This window comes from Panulirus ornatus, chromosome 56, assembly GCF_036320965.1.
Source record: "Panulirus ornatus isolate Po-2019 chromosome 56, ASM3632096v1, whole genome shotgun sequence".
In the NCBI taxonomy this organism is placed as follows: domain Eukaryota; kingdom Metazoa; phylum Arthropoda; class Malacostraca; order Decapoda; family Palinuridae; genus Panulirus; species Panulirus ornatus.
The window spans coordinates 33,867,414-33,886,108 of NC_092279.1; the positions used below are offsets into that span (position 1 = coordinate 33,867,414).

General features: G+C 37.7%; 1 protein-coding gene across 2 annotated transcripts in view; it reads left to right on the top strand.

Annotated features, from left to right (window-relative positions):
- Positions 1-18,695, top strand: part of LOC139765788 (uncharacterized) — a 121,683-nt gene that overhangs the window by 4,638 nt on the left and 98,350 nt on the right. For both annotated transcript variants that reach the window (XM_071693583.1, XM_071693582.1), the window contains exon 2: positions 6,426-6,586. In XM_071693583.1, coding sequence (XP_071549684.1) covers positions 6,426-6,586 — 161 coding nt within the window. The remainder of the gene's footprint in view (positions 1-6,425; positions 6,587-18,695) is intronic.

Sequence of the window (18,695 nt, forward strand, 5' to 3'; positions counted from 1 at the left end):
AAAGCTGTGTAGGTATGTATATTTGCGTGTGTGGACGTATGTATATACATGTGTATGGGAGGGGGTTGGGCCATTTCTTTCGTCTGTTTCCTTGCGCTACCTCGCAAACGCGGGAGACATCGACAAAGTATAATAAAAAAAAAAATAAAAAATTATTATTATTATTATTATTATTATTATCATTATTATTATTATTATCATTGTTATTGTTATCATTATTATTATCATTATTAATATCATTATTATTATCATTATTGTTATTATTATTATTATTGTTGTTGTTGTTATTATTATTATTATCATTATTATTATTATTATTATTATTATTATTGTTATTGTTATCATTATTATTATCATTATTAATATCATTATTATTATCATTATTGTTATTATTATTATTATTGTTGTTGTTGTATTATTATTATTATTATTATTATTATTATTATTATTATTATTATTATTATTATTATTATTATTATTATTATTATTATTATTATTATTATTATTATCATTATTATCGTTATTATTATTATTCTTAATCTTATTCTTATTACTATCATTATTATTATTATTATTATTATTATTATTATTATTATTATTATTATTATTATTATTATTATTATTATTATTATTATTATTATTATTTTATCATTATTATTATTATTATTATTATTATTATTATAATTATTATTATTATTATTATTATTATTATTATCATTATTATTACTATTATTGTTATTATTACTATTATCATTATCATTATTATTATTATAGTATTATCATTATTACTATTATTATTATTATTATTATTATTATTATCATTATTATTATTATTATTATTATTATTATCATTATTATTATCATTATTATCATTATTATTATTATTAGTATCATTATTATTATTATTATTATTATTATTATTATTATTATTATTATTATTATTATTATTATTATTATTATAATTATTATTATTACCATTACTATCATTATTATTATTATTGTTACTACTATTATTGTTAATATTATTATCATTATTATTATCATTATTATTATTGTTATTATTATTATTATTATTATTATTATTATTATTATTATTATTATTATTATTATTATTATTATTATTATTATTATTATTATTATTAATATTATTATTATCATTATTATTATTATTATTATCATTATTATTATTATTATTATTATTATTATTATTATTATTATTATTATCATTATTTTTTTATTAATATCATAATTATTATCATTATTATTATTTTTATCATTATCATCATTATTACTATCATCGACATTATTATCATTAATAGCATTTTCATTATTGTTATTTTTACCATTGTTATTATCATAATCATTATTATTTGTATATCATATTATATTAGGCTCAGTTGCTGTCTCCCGCGTTAGCGAGGTAGCGCAAGAAAACAGACGAAAGAATGGCCCAACCCATCCATATACACAAGTATAGACATAAACGCCCACACACGCACCTAAGCATACCTATATATTTCAACGTATACATGGCATTCATCTGCCCCCCCCCCCCTCCCCCGCGCGTGCCCGAGGTAGCGCGAGGAAAAGACAACAAAGGACACATTCGTTCACACTCAGTCTCTATCTGTCATGTGTAACGCACCGACACCACAGCTCCCTTTCCCCATCTAGGCACCACAAAACTTTCCATGGTTTAACCAGACGCTTCACATGCCCTGGTTCAATCCATTGACAGCACATCGACTCCGGTATACCACATCGTTCCAATTCACTCTATTCCTTGCACGCCTTTCACTCTCCTGTATGTTCAAGCCCTGATCGCTCAAAATCTTTTTCACTACATCCTTCCACCTCCAATTTGGTCTCCCACTTCTCCTTGTTCCCTCCACCTCTGACGTATAAATCCTCTTTGTCAATCTTTCCTCACTAATTCTCTCCATGTGACCTAACCATTTCAATACACCCTCTTCTGCTCTCTCAGCCACACTTTTTTTTATTACCACTTATTTCTCTTACCCTTTCACGCCACATATTCCCACATATTGTCCTCACAACATCTCATTTCCAACACATCCACTCTCCTCCACGCAACCCAATGCATCGCCCATGCCTCACAACCATATAACTTTATTGGAACCACTATTCCTTCAAACATGACCATTTATGCTCTCCGAGATAACGTTCTCACCTTCCACACACTCTTCAACGCTCCAAGAACCTTCGCCTCCTCCTCCACTCTGTGACTCACTTCTGCTTCCATGGTTCCATCCGCTGTCAAATCCACTTCAGATATCTAAGACACTTGACTTCCCCCAGTTTTACTCCATTCAAACATGCCTACCAATTTACTGGTCCCTCAACCACACTGAACCTAATAACCTTGCTCCTATTCACATTTACTCACAGATTTCTTCTTTCAGATTGCATACTTGCTGCTCTCTCCAAACCTTTTGCATTCACCTCCCTAAAAACCCAATCCATAAACAAATTAAACAACCATGGAGACATCAGGCACCCCTGCGGTAAACCGAAATTCACTGGGAACCAATCACTTTCCTCTCTTCCTACATTCACATATGCATTACATCCTCGATGAAAACTTTTCACTGCTTCCAGCAACTTGCCTCCCACACCATATACTCTTAATACCTTCCACAAAGCATCTCTATCAACTCTATCATATGCCTTCTCCATATTCATAAATGCGACACACAAATCCATATGCTTTTCTAAGTATTTCTCACATACATTCTTCAAAGCAAACACCTGATCCACACATCCTCTACCACTTCTGAAACCACACTGCTCTTACCCAATCTGACGCTCTGTATATGCCTTCACCCTCTCAATCAATACCCTCCCATATAATTTTCCAGGAATACTCAACAAACTTATACTTCTGTAATTTGAGCACTCACTTTTATCCCCTTTGCCTTTGTACAATGGCACTATGCAAGCATTCAGCCAATCCTCAGGCACCTCACCATGAGTCATACATACTTTAGATAATCTTACCAACCAGTCAACAATACAGTCACCCACTTTTTTAATAAATTCCACTGCAATACCATCCAAACCTGCTGCCTTGCCGGCTTTCATCTTCCGTAAAGCTTTTACCACCTCTTCTCTGTTTACCAAATCATTCTCCCTAACCCTCTCATTTTGCACGCCACCACGACCAAAACACCCTATATCTGCCACTTTATCATCAAACACATTCAACAAACCTTCAAAATACTCACCCCATCTCCTCACACCACCTTCCCATTTGCCCCCTTCACTGATGTTCCCATTTGTTCCATTGTCTTACGCACTTTATTTACCTCCTTCCAAAACATCTTTTTATTCTCACAAAAATTTAATGATATTCTCTCACCCCAACTCTTATTTGCCCTCTTTTTCACCTCTTGCAACTTTCTCTTGACCTCCTGCCTCTTTCTTTTATACATCTCGCACTCATTTGCATTATTTCCCCGCAAAAATCATCCAAATGCCTCTCTCTCTTCTGGTTCACTAATAATCTTACTTCTTCATCCCACAACTCACTACCCATTTTAATCTTCCCATCCTCCATGCTTCTCATGCCACAAACATCTTTTGCAAAAGCCATCACTGCTTCCCTAAATACATCCCATTCCTCCCCCACTCCCCTTACGTCGTTTGTTCTCGTCTTTATCCATTCTGTGCTCAGTCTCTCCTGGTACTTTCTCACACAAGTGTCCTTCACAAGCTCACTTCCCCTCACCACTCTCTTCATCCCATCATTCTCTCTTCTTCTCTGAAAACCTCTACAGATCTTCACTTTCGCCTCCACAACATAATGATCAGACATCACTCCAGTTGCACCTCTCAGCACATTAACACGTAATCCAATAACGCTTTCTGGCCGTCTCTCCTAGTTCCTTACGTATATTTATGTATATCTCTCTTTTTAAATCAGATATTTCCAATCACCAGTCCTTTTTCAGCAAATAAATCTAAAAGCTCTTCACCATTTCCATTTACAACACTGAACATCCCATGTAAGAGAAGAGAACAAATGAGGACATCAGTGATGGGGGTAATAGCAGGTAATGATGAAGTGAGAAGGATATGGAGTGAATATTTTGAAGGTTTGTTGAATGCGTTTGATAATAGAGTGGCAGATATACAATGATTGGTTCGGGTTGATGTGTGAGGTGAGAGGATCAGGGAGAATTGTTTGCCGAAGATGAAATCCGGCATGGTGACGAGTTTGGATAGTATTGCAGTGGAATTTATCAAAAAATGAAATGAACGTGTTGTCGACTGGTTGTTAAGGATATTCAGTGTATGTATGGGCCATTGTGAAGTGCCTAAGGATTTGTGGAATGCATGCATAGTGCCATTGTACAAAGGCAAAGTGGATAAAGGTAAGTCTTCAAACTAAAGACGCATAAGTTTGTTGAGTATTCCTGGAAAATTAAATGGGAGAGTATTTGTTGAGAGGGTAAAGGCATGTACAGAGCATCAGACTGGGGAAGTGGTAGATGATGAGTGGATCAGGTGTTTGCTTTGAAGAATGCGGATGAGAAATTCTTAGAAAAAAAACGGATTTTTATGAAGCGTTTATGGATCTGGAGAATGCGTATGATAGGAGTGATAGAGATGCTTCGAGGAAGGTCTTAAGGGTATATGGTGTGGGATGCAAGTTACTATAAGCATTTAAAAGTCTTCACCAAGGATATAAGGTATATGAACAAGTAGGAAGAGAGGAGAGCGATTGGTTCCCTGTGAATGCAGGTCTGTGGCAGGTATGTTTAACTTGTTTATGGATGGAGTGGCTAAGGAAGTAAATGCAAGAGTTTGGGAGAGAGTTGCGAGGATTTGAATATTTTTTCGCTGACTGTGGATCTAATGATTGACGTTTACGATGATAATTTGCTAACGTAGAGGGAAATGACGTGCTGAGGATGGTTGTGTCATTAGGGTAATTATGAGGTACTGTTGGGGATGAGAGGGCCTGGGAAGTGAGTTAGTTGTTGTTCGCCGATGATACGACTATAGTGGCTGATTCGATTAAGAAACTGCAGAGGTTGGTGACTGAGTTTGGAAAAGTGTTTGAAAGGAGAATTTGAGAGTAAATGTTTTTATGTTTTTTGGTTCATTAGGGTTGAGGGTCAAGTTAATTGGAATGTACGTTTGACTGAAGAAAAATTAGAGGAAGTTAAGTGTTTTAGATATCTGTGAGTGGGCTTAGGAGCGAATAGAACTATGGAAGCAGAAGTGAGTCACAGGGTGGGGGAGGGGGCGAAGATTTTAGGAGCAGTGAGGAATGTGTGGAAGGAGTGAACGTTATCTCGGAGAGCAAGAATCTTTATGTTTGAAGGAATAGTTGTTCCAACAATGTTATATGGTTTCGAGGCATGGGCTGTAGATAGATTTGTACGTAGGAGGGTGGATGTGTTGGAAATGAAATGACTGAGGTCAATATGTGGTGTGAGGTGGTTTGGTCGAGTAAGTAATGGGTTAAGTAATGAGAGGTTCAGTGCATTGATAGCACGTGGGTCCCGGTATACCACATCGTTCCAATTCACTCTATTCCTTTCTCAAATCTCACCATCCTGTATATTCAGGCCCCGATCTCTGAAAACCTTTTTCACTCACCTTTACCTTTAACCTTTCTGCACTTAATCTCTGCTAGCATTTCTTCACCAGTCTCTTCTTCCCGACATAGTTACCTCTTTCTCGAAAACCTCTACAGAGCTTCACCTTTGCCGCCACACAATAGTGATCAGACATCTCACCAATTGCCCCATTCAGCAGAATTTCATCCAAAAGTCTCTCTTTTACACGCCTGTTTGCTAGTATATAATCTAATAATTCCCGTTGACCATATCTCCTATTCCCATGCGTATACTTGTGCATATCCCTCTTTTTAAACCAGGTACTCCCAGTCACCAATCTTTTCTCAGCAAACACCTCCATAAGCTCTTCACCATTTCCAGTCATAACAAATGAACTATTTGTTATCATCATAGTGGAACGCTGCTGTCAAATGCCGAGATACAAGAACATTGAATATAGTGTAATGATCGCCCACTTTCCTAGGCACACAGTGTTCTCCGACAGAAAGGCTTCGAATCACCGCCAGTTTTGTGGATGCTGTGAAATTAGAACTAGTATATAGGACCTATAACAGAGAAACGATGTTGTAACACGTTGGTTCTATTGTGGGACCTATGCCAGAAAACGATTGTATAGATATAATGAATATTTTATCAAGAGGAAGTGTCAGATATATGTCTAAAGTTTAATTTGTTTGAACCTTTCCTCCAAATAGGTATTCTAAGAATAGCAGTTTTAAAACCTTATCATATATGATTTCAATGTAGCTTTATTCATTTTCATATATACGTCTGTAGGTAAACATTTATTCTTACTGCTCGTGTATCCATGTGTAGGGTGCGGGTGTTGCTGGAGTCAGGACTGTGGGACAAGTGGCTGGGGGACCAGCTGGCCAACTCCTCCCACTGCCTCCGCCACCCTAGGCTGGACCGCAGAGATGGTATCCAGCCACTCAACATGGAGGCTTTCACTGGTCCCCTCCTCGTCTTCATTGCAGGTCTGCTAACCCAAAAGTAACCATAAATGTTTGTAAGCTGATTACAGGTAAGACTTCTTGCCACATTAATCCTTACAGAGCTAAATTTGTATGGACAAACGTATCGTCTAAATGACGAAATAGAAATCAAACAGGATGTTATTCATAAAAATCTTAGTGCACAAGAGAATCCTTTTAAAGAAAAAGGATTTCTTGGAAAGTGACTTTATCTGCAGAAGCCAAGTACACACTGGAACTGTCGCTAGATGGTCTACCAATCAGTTTGATTCACTCGTCCCATATATATGTCTCCATGGTTGTTTAATTTGTTTATGGATGGAGTGGTTAGGGAAGTGAATGCAAGAGTTTTGCATAGAGGGGCTATTGTGCAGTCTGTCGTGGATGAGAGGGCTTGAGGAGTGAGTCAGTTGTTCGCTGATGATACAGCGCTGGTGGCTGATTTAGGTGAAAAACTGCAGAAGTTGGTGACTGAGTTTGGTAAAGTGTGTGAAAGAGGAAAGTTGAGAGTAAATGTGAATAAGAGCAAAGTTATTAGGTTTAGTAGGGTCGAGGAACAAGTTGATTGTGAGGCAAATTTGAATGAAGAAAACTGGAGGAAGTGAAGTGTTTTAGATATTTGTGCGTGGACTTAGCAGCGGATGGAACCATGGAAGTGGAAGTGAGTCACAGGGTGGGGGAGGGGGCGAAGGTTCTAAGAATGTTGAAGAATGTATGAAAGGTGAAAACGTTGTCTTGGAGAGCAAAAATGGGTATGGTTGAGGGAATAGCAGTTCTAACAATGTTTTATGGTTGCGAGGCATGGGCTATAGATAGGTTGTGCGGAGGAGGGTAGATGTGTTGGAAATGAAATGTTTGAGGACAACATGTGGTGTGAGGTGGTTTGATAGAGTAAGTAATGAAAGGGTAAGAGGTATGTGTGATAATAAAAAAGAGTGTGGTTGAGAGAGCAGAAGAGGGTGTGTTGAAATGGTTTGGTCACATGTAGAGCATCAGAGAGGAAACATTGACAAAGAGGATATATTTGTCAGAGGTGGAGGGAAGAAGAAGCGGGAGACGAAACTGGAGGTGGAAGGATGAAGTGAAAAAAGTATTCAGCGATCGGGGGTTGAACATACAGGAAGGTGAAAGGCGTACAAGGAATAGAGTAAATTGGAACGATGTGTTATACTGGGGTCGACTTATTGTCAATGCATTGAAGCAGGGCATGTGAAGCGTCTGGGGTAGACCATGGAAAGATCTATGGGTCCTGGATGTGGATAGGAAGCTGTGGTTTCGGTGCATTACACATGACAGCTAGAAATTGAGTGTAAACGAATTTGGCCTTATATATCTTTTACTGGCGCTACCTCGGTGGAATTCCATTTCATGTGCGTTGGGGTGGCGACAGAAATAGATGAAGGCAGCAATTACGAATATGTACATATCTATATGTGTATGTCTGTGTATGTATATGTAGATATACGTTTAAGTGTATATGTATGTATATGTGCGTCTATCGGCGTTTATGTATTTATATGTGCGTTTGGGTGGTTGGGCTATTCTTAGTCTGTTTCCTTGAGCTACCTCGCTGACGATGGACACAGCAATTAGATATAATATATATGCATATATAAATATATGTATATATGTACGAATAAAGTGCATAGAAACGTGCACCTTCATAGAACATACAAACCTCAAACAGTAAGGATGGAACCCGTGATCCCTGCGCAAGAGGCACGAATGCTAACCGCTAGGCTATGGGCCTGGCTGATAGGAAACAACTATTCGAATACTAAGTACTCGAATACCCTTCGTCTCACAATGGTGAGCAACGGGGTCTATAACGGTTATTTCCCAACAGGAGCACATAGCCAGCTGATAGCATTTTACCGAAACTAAGTATATAACGCGGAGGTATATGAATATGAAAAAAGTCCATAGAAACGCGCACCTTCATAGAACATACAAACCTCCAACAACCAGGATCGAACCCAGGACCCCTGTGCAAGAGGCAGGAGTGCTAACTGGTAGGCTATGGTCTTGATAAAAGGAAACGATATATATAAATATATATATATGTATATATATATATATATATATATATATATATATATATATATATATATATATATATATATATATATAGATAATATATATATATATATATAATATATATATATATATATATATATATATATATATATATATATATATATATATATATATATATATATATATATATATATATATATATATATTTTTTTTTTCATACTATTCGCCATTTCCCGCGATAGCGAGGTAGCGTTAAGAACAGAGGACTGGGCCTTTGAGGGAATATCCTCACCTGGCCCCCTTCTCTGTTCCTTCTTTTGGAAAATTAAAAAAAAAAAACGAGAGGGGAGGATATCCAGCCCCCCGCTCCCTTCCCTTTTAGTCCCCTTCTACGACACGCAGGGAATACGTGGGAAGTATTCTTTCTCCCCTATCCCCAGGGATATATGTATATATATATATATATATATATATATATATATATATATATATATATATATATATATATATATATATATATATATATATATATATATATATATATATATATATATATACATATATATATATATATATATATATATATATATATATATATATATATATATATATATATATATATATATATATATATATATATATATAAATATATATATATATATATATATATATATATATATATACATATGTATATATATATATATATATTTATATATATATATATATATATATATATATATATATATATATATATATATATATATATATATATATATATATATATATATATATATATATATATATATATATATATATATATATATATATTGATATATATATATATATATATATATATATATATTTTTTTTTTTTTTTTTTTTTTTTTTATACTTTGTCGCTGTCTCCCGCGTTTGCGAGGTAGCGCAAGGAAACAGACGAAAGAAATGGCCCAACCCCCCCCCCCATACACATGTACATACACACGTCCAGACACGCAAATATACATACCTACACAGCTTTCCATGGTTTACCCCAGACGCTTCACATGCCTTGCTTCAATCCACTGACAGCACGTCAACCCCTGTATACCACATGACTCCAATTCACTCTATTTCTTGCCCTCCTTTCACCCTCCTGCATGTTCAGGCCCCGATCACACAAAATCTTTTTCACTCCATCTTTCCACCTCCAATTTGGTCTCCCTCTTCTCCTCGTTCCCTCCACCTCCGACACATATATCCTCTTGGTCAATCTCTCCTCACTCATTCTCTCCATGTGCCCAAACCATTTCAAAACACCCTCTTCTGCTCTCTCAACCACGCTCTTTTTATTTCCACACATCTCTCTTACCCTTACGTTACTTACTCGATCAAACCACCTCACACCACACATTGTCCTCAAACATCTCATTTCCAGCACATCCATCCTCCTGCGCACATCTCTATCCATAGCCCACGCCTCGCAACCATACAGCATTGTTGGAACCACTATTCCCTCAAACATACCCATTTTTGCTTTCCGAGATAATGTTCTCGACTTCCACACATTTTTCAAGGCTCCCAAAATTTTCGCCCCCTCCCCCACCCTATGATCCACTTCCGCTTCCATGGTTCCATCCGCTGACAGATCCACTCCCAGATATCTAAAACACTTCACTTCCTCCAGTTTTTCTCCATTCAAACTCACCTCCCAATTGACTTGACCCTCACCCCTACTGTACCTAATAATCTTGCTCTTATTCACATTTACTCTCAACTTTCTTCTTCCACACACTTTACCAAACTCAGTCACCAGCTTCTGCAGTTTCTCACATGAATCAGCCACCAGCGCTGTATCATCAGCGAACAACAATTGACTCACTTCCCAAGCTCTCTCATCCCCAACATACTTCATACTTGCCCCTCTTTCCAGGACTCTTGCATTTACCTCCTTTACAACCCCATCCATAAACAAATTAAACAACCATGGAGACATCACACACCCCTGCCGCAAACCTACATTCACTGAGAACCAATCACTTTCCTCTCTTCCTACACGTACACATGCCTTACATCCTCGATAAAAACTTTTCACTGCTTCTAACAACTTGCCTCCCACACCATATATTCTTAATACCTTCCACAGAGCATCTCTATCAACTCTATCATATGCCTTCTCCAGATCCATAAATGCTACATACAAATCCATTTGCTTTTCTAAGTATTTCTCACATACATTCTTCAAAGCAAACACCTGATCCACACATCCTCTACCACTTCTGAAACCGCACTGCTCTTCCCCAATCTGATGCTCTGTACATGCCTTCACCCTCTCAATCAATACCCTCCCATATAATTTACCAGGAATACTCAACAAACTTATACCTCTGTAATTTGAGCACTCACTCTTATCCCCTTTGCCTTTGTACAATGGCACTATGCACGCATTCCGCCAATCCTCAGGCACCTCACCATGAGTCATACATACATTAAATAACCTTACCAACCAGTCAACAATACAGTCACCCCCTTTCTTAATAAATTCCACTGCAATACCATCCAAACCTGCTGCCTTGCCGGCTTTCATCTTCCGCAAAGCTTTTACTACCTCCTCTCTGTTTACCAAATCATTTTCCCTAACCCTCTCACTTTGCACACCACCTCGACCAAAACACCCTATATCTGCCACTCTGTCATCAGACACATTCAACAAACCTTCAAAATACTCATTCCATCTCCTTCTCACATCACCGCTACTTGTTATCACCTCCCCATTTACGCCCTTCACTGAAGTTCCCATTTGCTCCCTTGTCTTACGCACCCTATTTACCTCCTTCCAGAACATCTATATATATATATATATATATATATATATATATATATATATATATATATATATATATATATATATATATATATATATATATATATATATATTATATATATATATATATATATATATATATATATATATATATATATATATATATATATATATATATATATATATATATATATATATATATATATATATATATATATATGTATATATATATATATATATATATATATATATATATATATATATATATATATATAATATATATATATATGTATATATATATGTATATATATATATTTTCTTTTTTTCGTACTATTCGCCATTTCCCGCATTAGCGAGGTAGCGTTAAGAACAGAGGACTGGGCCTTTGAGGAAATATCCTCACCTGGCCCCCTTCTCTGTTCCTTCTTTTTGGAAAAAAAAAAAAAAAAAAAAATGAGAGAGGAGGATTTCCAGCCCCCCGCTCCCTTCCCTTTTAGTCGCCTTCTACGACACGCAGGGAATACGTGGGAAGTATTCTTTCTCCCCTATCCCCAGGGATAATATATATATATATATATATATATATATATATATATATATATATATATATATATATATATATATATATTTTTTTTTTTTTTTTTTAAACTATTCGCCATTTCCCGCATTAGCGAGGTAGCGTTAAGAACAGAGGAATGGGCCTTTGAGGGAATATCCTTACCTGGCCCCGTTCTCTGTTCCTTTTGGAAAATTAAAAAAAATAATGAGAAGGGAGGATTTCCAGCCCCCCGCTCCCTCCCCTTTTAGTCGCCTTCTACGACACGCAGGGAATACGTGGGAAGTATTCTTTCTCCCCTATCCCCAGGGATATATATATATATATATTTCTTTCGTCTGTTTCCTTGCGCTACCTCGCAAACAAGGGAGACAACGACAAAGTATAAAAAAAAAAAAAAAAAAAAAAAATATATATATATATATATATATATATATATATATATATATATATATATATATATATATATATATATATATATATATATATATATATATATATATATATATATATATAAATATATATATATATATATATATATTTTTTTTTTTTTTTTTTGCTTTGTCGCTGTCTCCCGCGTTTGCGAGGTAGCGGAGGTAAACAGACGAAAGAAGTGGCCCAACCCACCCCCATACACAGGTATATACATACGTCCACACACGCAAATATACATACCTACACAGCTTTCCATGGTTTACCCCAGACGCTTCACATGCCCTGATTCAATCCACTGACAGCACGTCAACCCGGTATACCACATCGATCCAATTCACTCTATTCCTTGCCCTCCTTTCACCCTCATGCATGTTCAGGCCTCGATCACACAAAATCTTTTTCACTCCATCTTTCCCCTGCCAATTTGGTCTCCCACTTCTTCTCGATCCCTCCACCTACGACACATATATCCTCTTGGTCAATCTTTCCTCACTCATTCTCTCCATGTGCCCAAATCATTTTAAAACACCCTCTTCTGCTCTCTCAACCACGCTCTTTTTATTTCCACACATCTCTCTTACCCTTACGTTGCTTACTCGATCACACCACCTCACACCACACATTGTCCTCAAACATCTCATTTCCAGCACATCCATCCTCCTGCGCATAACTCTATCCATAGCCCACGACTCGCAACCATACAACATTGTTGGAACCACTATTCCTTCAAACATACCCATTTTTGCTTTCCGAGATAATGTTCTCGACTGCCACATATTCTTCAAGGCTCCCAGGATTTTCGCCCCCTCCCCCACCCTATGATCCATTTCCGCTTCCATGGTTCAATCCGCTGCCAGATCCACTCCCAGATATCTGAAACACTTTACTTCCTCCAGTTTTTCTCCAATCAAACTTACCTCCCAATTGACTTGACCCTCAACCCTACTGTACTTAATTACCTTACTCTTATTCACATTTACATTTAACTTTCTTCTTTCACACACTTTACCAAACTCAGTCACCAGCTTCTGCAGTTTCTCACATGAATCAGCCACCTGCGCAGTATCATCAGCGAACAACAACTGACTCACTTCCCAAGCTCTCTCATCCCCAACAGACTTCATACTTGCCCCTCTTTCCAAAACTCTTGCATTCACCTCCCTAACAACCCCATCCATAAACAAATTAAACAACCATGGTGACATCACACACTCCTGCCGCAAACCTACATTAACTGAGAACCAATCAATTTCCTCTCTTCCTACACGTACGCATGCCTTACATCCTCGATAAAAACTTTTCACTGCTTCTATGAACTTGGCTCCCACACCATATAATTCTTAATACCTTCCACAGAGCATCTCTATCAACTCTATCATATGCCTTCTCCAGATCCATAAATGCTACATACAAATCCATTTGCTTTTCTAAGTATTTCTCATATACATTCTTCAAAGCAAACACATGATCTACACATCCTCTACCATTTCTGAAACCACACTGCTCTTCCCCAATCTGATGCCCTGTACATGCCTTCACCCTCTCAATCAATACCCTACCAAATAATTTACCAGGAATACTCAACAATCTTATACCTTTGTAATTTGAGCACTCACTCCTATCCCCTTTGCCTTTGTACAAAGGCACTATGCACGCATTCCGCCAATCTTCAGGCACCTCACCATGAGTCATACATACATTAAATAACCTTATATATATATATATATATACATATATATATATATATATATATATATATATATATATATATATATATATATATATATATATATATATATATATATATATATATATATATATATATATATATATATATATACATATCTATATATATATATATATATATATATATATATATATATATATATATATATATATATATATATATATATATATATATATATATATATATATATATATATATATATATATTTTTTTTTTTTTTTTATACTTTGTCGCTGTCTGCCGCGTTTGCGAGGTAGCGCAAGGAAACAGACGAAAGAAATGGCCCAACCCCCCCCCATACACATGTACATACACACGTCCACACACGCAAATATACATACCTACACAGCTTTCCATGGTTTACCCCAGACGCTTCACATGCCTTGATTCAATCCACTGACAGCACGTCAACCCCTGTATACCACATCGCTCCAATTCACTCTATTCCTTGCCCTCCTTTCACCCTCCTGCATGTTCAGGCCCCGATCACACAAAATCTTTTTCACTCCATCTTTCCACCTCCAATTTGGTCTCCCTCTTCTCCTCGTTCCCTCCACCTCCGACACATATATCCTCTTGGTCAATCTTTCCTCACTCATTCTCTCCATGTGCCCAAACCATTTCAAAACACCCTCTTCTGTTCTCTCAACCACGGTCTTTTTATTTCCACACATCTCTCTTACCCTTACGTTACTTACTCGATCAAACCACCTCACACCACACATTGTCCTCAAACATCTCATTTCCAGCACATCCATCCTCCTGCGCACAACTCTATCCATAGCCCACGCCTCGCAACCATACAACATTGTTGGAACCACTATTCCTTCAAACATACCCATTTTTGCTTTCCGAGATAATGTTCTCGACTTCCACACATTTTTCAAGGCTCCCAAAATTTTCGCCCCCTCCCCCACCCTATGATCCACTTCCGCTTCCATGGTTCCATCCGCTGACAGATCCACTCCCAGATATCTAAAACACTTCACTTCCTCCAGTTTTTCTCCATTCAAACTCACCTCCCAATTGACTTGACCCTCAAACCTACTGTACCTAATAACCTTGCTCTTATTCACATTTACTCTTAACTTTCTTCTTCCACACACTTTACCAAACTCAGTCACCAGCTTCTGCAGTTTCTCACATGAATCAGCCACCAGCGCTGTATCATCAGCGAACAACAACTGACTCACTTCCCAAGCTCTCTCATCCCCAACAGACTTCATACTTGCCCCTCTTTCCAGGACTCTTGCATTTACCTCCCTAACAACCCCATCCATAAACAAATTAAACAACCATGGAGACATCACACACCCCTGCCGCAAACCTACATTCACTGAGAACCAATCACTTTCCTCTCTTCCTACACGTACACATGCCTTACATCCTCGATAAAAACTTTTCACTGCTTCTAACAACTTGCCTCCCACACCATATATTCTTAATACCTTCCACAGAGCATCTCTATCAACTCTATCATATGCCTTCTCCAGATCCATAAATGCTACATACAAATCCATTTGCTTTTCTAAGTATTTCTCACATACATTCTTCAAAGCAAACACCTGATCCACACATCCTCTACCACTTCTGAAACCGCACTGCTCTTCCCCAATCTGATGCTCTGTACATGCCTTCACCCTCTCAATCAATACCCTCCCATATAATTTACCAGGAATACTCAACAAACTTATACCTCTGTAATTTGAGCACTCACTCTTATCCCCTTTGCCTTTGTACAATGGCACTATGCACGCATTCCGCCAATCCTCAGGCACCTCACCATGAGTCATACATACATTAAATAACCTTACCAACCAGTCAACAATACAGTCACCCCCTTTTTTAATAAATTCCACTGCAATACCATCCAAACCTGCTGCCTTGCCGGCTTTCATCTTCCGCAAAGCTTTTACTACCTCTTCTCTGTTTACCAAATCATTTTCCCTAATCCTCTCACTTTGCACACCACCTCGACCAAAACACCCTATATCTGCCACTCTGTCATCAGACACATTCAACAAACCTTCAAAGTACTCATTCCATCTCCTTCTCACATCACCACTACTTGTTATCACCTCCCCATTTGCGCCCTTCACTGAAGTTCCCATTTGCTCCCTTGTCTTACGCACCCTATTTACCTCCTTCCAGAACATCTTTTTATTCTCCCTAAAATTTAATGATACTCTCTCACCCCAACTCTCATTTGCCCTTTTTTTCACCTCTTGCACCTTTCTCTTGACCTCCTGTTTCTTTCTTTTATACTTCTCCCACTCAATTGCATTTTTTCCCTGCAAAAATCGTCCAAATGCCTCTCTCTTCTCTTTCACTAATACTCTTACTTCTTCATCCCACCACTCACTACCCTTTCTAAACAGCCCACCTCCCACTCTTCTCATGCCACAAGCATCTTTTGCGCAATCCATCACTGATTCCCTAAATACATCCCATTCCTCCCCCACTCCCCTTACTTCCATTGTTCTCACCTTTTTCCATTCTGTACACAGTCTCTCCTGGTACTTCCCCACACAGGTCTCCTTCCCAAGCTCACTTACTCTCACCACCTTCTTCACCCCAACATTCACTCCTCTTTTCTGAAAACCCATACTAATCTTCACCTTAGCCTCCACAAGATAATGATCAGACATCCCTCCAGTTGCACCTCTCAGTACATTAACATCCAAAAGTCTCTCTTTCGCACGCCTGTCAATTAACACGTAATCCAATAACGCTCTCTGGCCATCTCTCCTACTTACATAAGTATACTTATGTATATCTCGCTTTTTAAACCAGGTATTCCCAATCATCAGTCCTTTTTCAGCACATAAATCTACAAGCTCTTCACCATTTCCATTTACAACACTGAACACCCCATGCATACCAATTATTCCCTCAACTGCCACATTACTCACCTTTGCATTCAAATCACCCATCACTATAACCCGGTCTCGTGCATCAAAACCGCTAACCCACTCATTCAGCTGCTCCCAAAACACTTGCCTCTCATGATCTTTCTTCTCATGCCCAGGTGCATATGCACCAATAATCACCCACCTCTCTCCATCAACTTTCAATTTTACCCATATTAATCGAGAATTTACTTTCTTACATTCTATCACATACTCCCACAACTCCTGTTTCAGGAGTATTGCTACTCCTTCCCTTGCTCTTGTCCTCTCACTAACCCCTGACTTCACTCCCCAGACATTTCCAAACCACTCTTCCCCTTTACCCTTGAGCTTCGTTTCACTCAGAGCCAAAACATCCAGGTTCCTTTCCTCAAACATACTACCTATCTCTCCTTTTTTCACATCTTGGTTACATCCACACACATTTAGGCACCCCACTCTGAGCCTTCGAGGAGGATGATCACTCCCCGCGTGACTCCTTCTTCTGTTTCCCATTTCAGAAAGTTAATACAAGGAGGGGAGGATTTCCAGCCCCCCGCTCCCGTCCCCTATATGTATATATATATGTATATATATATATATAGGTTTGGATGGTATTGCAAAGGAATTTATTAAAAAAGGGGGTGACTGTATCGTTGACTGGTTGGTAAGGTTATTTAATGTATGTATGACTCATGGTGAGGTGCCTGAGGATTGGCGGAATGCGTGCATAGTGCCATTGTACAAAGGCAAAGGGGATAAGAGTGAGTGCTCAAATTTCAGAGGTATAAGTTTGTTGAGTATTCCTGGTAAATTATATGGGAGGGTATTGATTGAGAGGGTGAAGGCATGTACAGAGCATCAGACTGGGGAAAAGCAGTGTGGTTTCAAAAGTGGTAGAGGATTTGTGGATCAGGTGTTTGCTTTGAAGAATGTATGTGAGAAATACTTAGAAAAGCAAATGGATTTGTATGTAGCATTTATGGATCTGGAGAAGGCATATGATAGAGTTGATAGAGATGCTCTGTGGAAGGTATTAAGAATATATGGTGTGGGAGGAAAGTTGTTAGAAGCAGTGAAAAGTTTTTATCGAGGATGTAAGGCATGTGTAGGTGTAGGAAGAGAGGAAAGTGATTGGTTCTCAGTGAATGCAGGTTTGCGGCAGGGGTGTGTGATGTCTCCATGGTTGTTTAATTTGTTTATGGATGGGGTTGTTAGGGAGGTAAATGCAAGAGTTTTGGAAAGAGGGGCAAGTATGAAGTCTGTTGGGGATGAGAGAGCTTGGGAAGTGAGTCAGTTGTTGTTCGCTGATGATACAGCGCTGGTGGCAGATTCATGTGAGAAACTGCAGAAGCTGGTGACTGAGTTTGGTAAAGTGTGTGGAAGAAGAAAGTTAAGAGTAAATGTGAATAAGAGCAAGGTTATTAGGTACAGTAGGGTTGAGGGTCAAGTCAATTGGGAGGTGAGTTTGAATGGAGAAAAACTGGAGGAAGTGAAGTGTTTTAGATATATGGGAGTGGATCTGGCAGCGGATGGAACCATGGAAGCGGAAGTGGATCATAGGGTGGGGGAGGGGGCGAAAATTCTGGGGGCCTTGAAGAATGTGTGGAAGTCGAGAACATTATCTCGGAAAGCAAAAATGGGTATG